At 33.6% G+C, this 6,569-nt stretch overlaps 1 protein-coding gene across 1 annotated transcript; it reads left to right on the forward strand.

Moving 5' to 3' along the window:
• The first annotated feature begins 2,437 nt into the window (after nucleotides 1–2,437).
• Nucleotides 2,438–6,563, forward strand: LOC106868547 (interleukin 17-like protein). Its single transcript, XM_014913853.2, has 2 exons — nucleotides 2,438–2,700; nucleotides 5,658–6,563. Exons 1-2 carry the CDS (start codon nucleotides 2,686–2,688, stop codon nucleotides 6,156–6,158), a joined length of 516 nt encoding a protein of 171 aa, XP_014769339.1. The 5' UTR covers nucleotides 2,438–2,685; the 3' UTR covers nucleotides 6,159–6,563.
• Nucleotides 6,564–6,569: the final 6 nt, after the last annotated feature.

Below are 6,569 nucleotides of genomic sequence, written 5' to 3' on the forward strand. Positions count from 1 at the left end.
TATATATATATACATACATACACACATACACATACACATACATACATACCCACATACACATATATATATCCCCACATACATAAGTATCAGCAGAAAACAAAACATATACATACACATACATACAAGTGTTTGCATAAATATACAAATACACACACACATCCACATATAAATACAAAAGTAGTATCTACAGTAATAAATACTCACGTATACATGTATGTATATAATTATATAATTATATCTAACTTAATATATACCTTCATTTATATATATATATTTGCATGATTATCACATATTACATAATACAATATAATATATATAACAACTGAATATGGAAAATTATTACAAACTATTGCCCATATATGGATAACAAGGAAGTATGTGAGGAAAAACCTTTACCTAGGCATAGGCGTGGCAGTGGTGATATAATGTCCGCTTCGTAAAGTGCCGGGAAGTAGTGTTCTAGTTTGGTTGCAGTATAATGGATAAAACGGGTGAGAGAGAATAAAAGAATAATATTTTTAAATGATCAAGTAACATCCCCATCTTTCAAGTGCCTTCTTTTACTATCATAGGAGAGAGAGAGAGGGGAGAAGGAGAGAGAGAGATAGACAGACAGAGATAGAGAGAAAGAAAGAAAGAAAGATAGATAGATAAATAGAGAGAGAGAGAGAGAGAGAGAGAAAGAGAAACAGAAAGAGAGAAAGAAAGAGAGGAAAGGAAAACGACAGTTCAAACGATAAATAAATAACTCCAGATTATTTTGGTCATGGAGGGGTTTAATTCTGAGTTATGTTTTAATACCTTGCGCGCGTAAGCGAAGTAGGGTATTGTAGGCGCTCGTCTTCGTCTGTTTGTCTGTGTGTTTGCAAAATTACTGGAAAACAGCTGAACAGATTTTCCTTAAATTCTGCAGAAATACTCATTGGGTGTGTGGGTCGAATTCATTAAATTTTGGCAGAAGGGGTGAATCAAAATATTTCTTTTTCTTTTGTTATATATGCGTAAATGATAAGCAGAAGAAATTATTCTTGATGTCCTCTTGTTGAAGTATGAATTCGTCTGAGAATATATTTATCAAATTAAATTTTATTTTATCCTTGTGTACGCACAGGGTATGCATCGCCCCTCCGATGCCTTTTTTCTCCCATTATTTGTATGTTCTTATGCTATATCATTATTCATGTATCTACAGCCTTTTAGATATTTGCGCGAACTAGTTACCCTCTTTGTTAAATGATCGTTGTGACTACAAAATTATGTTGGACCTTGGTACATCATAGGCCATGTTTCTACTCACCGATGTGACAAAAAGTTTTTGAAAAAGTATTTAAAATATATGTATATATTACATCCCTTTTAGATATTAGTCGCAAATTTTGGCACAAAGTTAGCAACTACGTAACAGGGGTAAGTTGATTACATCGATCTCAGTACTCAACTGATATCGACCCCAGAAATTCCTCGGCGGAATTTAAATTCAGAATGTAAAGACGGACGAAATGTCTCTACGCATTTTATCCGGCGTGGTAACCATTCTGCCAGCTAACTGTCTTATCTAGTTTAAATGTTGTATTTCTCAGAAATATCACGACTCCTTGGAATATTAAGTGCTCCACATCGCACCCCCATTTTGCATGATAAAAATTATTCCAATACGATGCAACAACCCAAGTTGAAAAACACTTTAAAATTATAAGCAAACCAGAACTGTGCTAAGACCGACTTCCCAACGTGTTTTACTTTTGTTATGAAATAATTTCTACAGTTATAAGAAGCTATTGGGCACTTGCTAGTTACACTTATATGGGCTCCATAGAACAACAGTGTAGTTAGAAGGAAGTATACTTTTTCAAGCAGTTTATATATTACTTCATAAATAAGTCGATATGAATTTAGTAACTATTCTGAGAGTTGTTAAATAACAAATTCTATACAGTAGCATATACTTGTGAATATATGTTATAATGTTCTGCTTAGGAAATATTTTGGTGTTATAATGCATGCTACACATTGCAAGTTAGAGAGGGTTGTAAAATATGATCACTTGAAGTCATTTCTTAACAATTGTTCAGACATTTTGTTTATTCCTTTGGAGAGAGTAAAATCTATAGCCGTTACACTTTAAACGACTGAATTATTGAATGTAAATACACGCACACAAACACATACGCGTGCGCACACAGACACAGACACAGAAACACACAGATACACAGACACACATACACACAAACAAACAAAGCTGCACGCGTCTTTAAATAGAAATGAAAGGAAGACCTATTTTCCGTTCCCAATACCTGTGTATAGATATTAAACTGACATTCTCACACCCACGACTTATAGATCAAATGAATAAGCACCAATCACAAAAAAATTGTAAAATACATCCTGGTTCAAGCGCCACCCAGCAACCCTGTAGGTTATATAAGTTCATGAATTATGAAACTAATTCAGTGTAACCATTTGCTTTCTTTAACTCACCATAAGTAATAGTTCTCATTTTACTTCTCTTCTTTTATAACTCATTACTTACGTGAAATGTAAGAGTTTCCATGACAGGTATCAAGTGTGATATATCTCGGTTAAACCAGGGCAGTTAAACGCAAACTGCATTGAAAGGTACTCAGGTATCTTATGTAAAATTACTTAGTTGTCATCTTTTCCACTCCTGAGTCAACAAGCTGCATAATGAAGTCATTTCAAGTAAGTATTATCTGATACATAATTATATGTGTGTGTGTGTGTGTGTGTGTGTGAGAGAGAGAGAGAGAGAGAGAGAGAGAGAAAGAGAGAGAGAGAGAGAAAGAGATAGAGAGAGAGAAATACAAGTCTATATGTTATTATTTGTGTCACCCTTATTTATAAATGTGTATTCATCAGGGTAGGGCAGTTAGACTGCTCCTAGAGAAAATAAAACTATAAATATAATTTGTTAAATATATAAAATTTTAATTATTTACGATTCATTAGAAATGCGGCGGAGTTTCAGAATAGCTATCTCTATCTTCTGAGGAGCAAAAACAAGTACAAAAATAGGAAGCGGGCAAAAACTCTGAGAAAAAATTATTCTTTCAGAATCTTAATTGCCGTTGTATGAAACATGGAATTATGGAAAAAAATGAAAGAAAAAAAACCCCACGTAATTCCTGCCCTTCTTTCTCATGAAATAGTGGTAGGCCTTCCGTAAGCTCACTATATGTGATTTTTAAGTCTTGTTAGGAACTTGAACACTTTTGCAGAGATGTAACAACCATGTGATTAGAAAGCTTACCATTTACGTTGATATCTGGCTTCATTGTAACACGGAATTTTTCATTGAGTGTTTTTCTGTTTCGGTTGCGGCCAACCACTGAATGCATTCATAATAGAGATATTAACTGATATGTTGAAAATTAAGCAACACCTGTGCCTTAAGCTTTTTAAAGTTAGGAAAGGCCTTGGATAGGACCAATTTCAATCTATGAACAACATAAACTCCTCCCCAGTAAACGAAACAAAACTGGTTGACATTAGTGCTAAAAAACGAAGTCGTAGGTGCTACATCGAAGGTTTCCTTCTAGAGAGATATCTAAGCAAAGACTAGGTGTCTCTTACACCCAACTATTGGATGGCCGTTGACTCTACTGAATCTTCCTTTGACAGGCTTTGTAGTGTTGCTGGTTTTGTCATGGACGGTTTTTCCATGCAACAAGTAGTGCTAGATTAGTTACATGTTATCCGTAGCACTAAGAATAACTTGTCACACATACATGTATACATACATACATACATACACACACACACACATACATGCATACATACATACATACATACATACATATATACATACATATATACATACATACATACATACATACATACATACATATAGGTATACTTAAACAAACACAAACATACCGTCTAAATATTCGTTGATAGAACGGGCAAGGTGTTCGAAAAGTCATATTTTAGTACGAAGAGTGATATTTGCAGTAAAAAAAGACAAAACCAAACCACGCCAAAATCATTAACTAGGCAGATTTAGACCGATCATGCACATTTTATGAATACTCTATCCTCCCATAACTTGTCAATATTAGATGAGCATATATGATCTCGTACAGTAATATTCAAAATATTATGTAATATGAATTTGGTTTTGTTCTAACTTCAGTACGAATAGTAAATGTTGAGTCTGAGATATGGTGGAAGCAAACAATACACGCCACAATATTTGGCGTGAATATTTCCAATGTTAATTATTACGCAATTACATCAATTCCATTGTCGAAATATCCACAATAAGTAATTCATATGTCAAATAATGTTGTATATTGTATATATGGATTGAATATACAAACAATGTAACAAGATATTTCAATTTAATGCATATTTGTAAGACAAAGTTGATATACATAAAATTTAAAGGTTTTCAAATTTTATTATTAATATCGAATCCATTTCTCTAACCTGCAAATATGAAAATAAATCTTTGAGTGTCTGTATTTGTAACAGTAAATAAACATATACATACACATGATCAGTGCGACATATTAGACTACGTAAACGACAGCCAAGAACGCTAAAATCTGGGGGCCACTGCACAAATTCTGAACCACTTGAAATTTCTTAATCCAACAAAAACACGAAGTCGCAGTAAAAAATAGAGCAGGAGTGATCACTCCTGGAACAGAGGAAAACAGAGGAGAACAGAGGAAAACAGAGGAAAGGGTTTTAGTGGGACGGATAAGACGAGAAGGTTTTGTGATATTATAAACTGTCATACAATTTGTCGGAAAACATTTCGAATTTTTTCTCGATACGCCAAAGAAATTTATTCAGTGATATGCATGATAATAAAAGCTAACAATAATATCGCAACTGCATTTTTCATTTGCTGTAAAAAGAGTGGTGACTGGAGGAATTTGTGTGAAAAATTGTTAAAGGGGACTAGGTGAAATGGTGTACAATGTAGGACTACAAGAAGGAAGTACACCATGAAGCCGATATAAGGAGAATACTTTGCAGAGCTCCGAGAAAGGACCAGTCTTGCAAATTCATGATGACAATACTTCAGCACTGCAACACTAATTTATAAAGAAACCATTAAAACATGTAATTTCAGTAGTGTCTTTGTTATCTTCAGCAGATTTGCACAGTTTGTAGTGCACCTTTTCTCAGTTTAAATGTAACTACCTTATACTTACATAAACACATTTTGACGAAATTAGGAGTGTCGACCTGCGAATTCACACAGTATATATCTGCCTACTACCACTCTTAATGCTTTTGTTATAAAACTATCTTGTTTCTCTCACTTCGTTTCTCTCGCTTCGTTCTCTCTTACCTTCATAATGACAATGGCTTTACTTATTATTAACAAACAAAAGAAAAAAGAAAAAGAAAGTATCGTACACTAGCTCATTGTATATTATGTCATCCCCAAGCTCTCTTCAACACTTTAAATTGCTTTTCATTTAAAACTTTATCGAAAGTTATATATTCAACTCTATAAAATAAACAACAGTAATATTATTGTTCGTAAACTGATATATATATATATATATATATATATATATATATGTTGAAAATAAATTATCTTAAATGTATTTATTCGGACAAATATATATCATTTTGAAAGTAAAAAAACACCACTTTATTAATATGATTTCTTTTCACAGTTTCTAAACTACTTTCTCCTCAACTTTATCTTGACTGTATCTTCGGCACCAATGCAGACCAAATGTAAAATACCAACGAACTTGATAGTACATTACAACAGATTGTCCGGTGCATCCATTGGCAATAAGTTTTTTCTACCAGCTGAAATGGCTCCAGCAGGAAGTAACCAGCGACCACAAACCGATGGGGATAGAACTTTTCCAACATCTCTGGTTTCTATTAATATCGTCCGCGAACGTTCAACCTGCCCTTGGTATCTTAAAATTATCCATGATCCATCAGTTTTCCCTCCATCACGTACTGAAGCGATATGTCGCTGTAGATACTGTCTAGACTCTGACGAAAATCACCAATGTGTAACAGTATATTCTAAAACGACTGTCCTGAAACGTACAGGTGAATGTGTTGATGGATTGTATGCGTATAGACCAAGTGTGATTCAAATAGCCACAGCCTGTGTGTGTGCAAAGAAAGTCGATATCATTTCTGGCAAAAAATGACCAAGTTTACGAGTCGTAAAAACGCCAGCCTACCGTTTTGAAATGCGTGTAACGCAAATGTCATTCATAATTTTATGAATCTTTAAGTAAACCACTATGTGGTCATTGTGTTATTTCTTATATTTTGTTAATACCTTTAATATATGCAACTGTTTTATATTTCATAATCATAAATATGTTCAATGAAATCCCAAGTCATTACTATGTAATGAATTAAAATTGTTAGCATATTGTTAACTATATCATTATCTAAATAACAGTATGTTATTTAATTATAAGTGTACATATTAATCAATTTATAATATATAACTGCGCTAGACGCAGCGTCACTCTTTCTTTACTCGCATATTCACACACACACACACACACACACACACACACACACACACACACACACACACACACACACAC

The sequence above is a fragment of the Octopus bimaculoides genome, chromosome 1, assembly GCF_001194135.2.
Source record: "Octopus bimaculoides isolate UCB-OBI-ISO-001 chromosome 1, ASM119413v2, whole genome shotgun sequence".
Classification (NCBI taxonomy): Eukaryota; Metazoa; Mollusca; class Cephalopoda; order Octopoda; family Octopodidae; genus Octopus; species Octopus bimaculoides.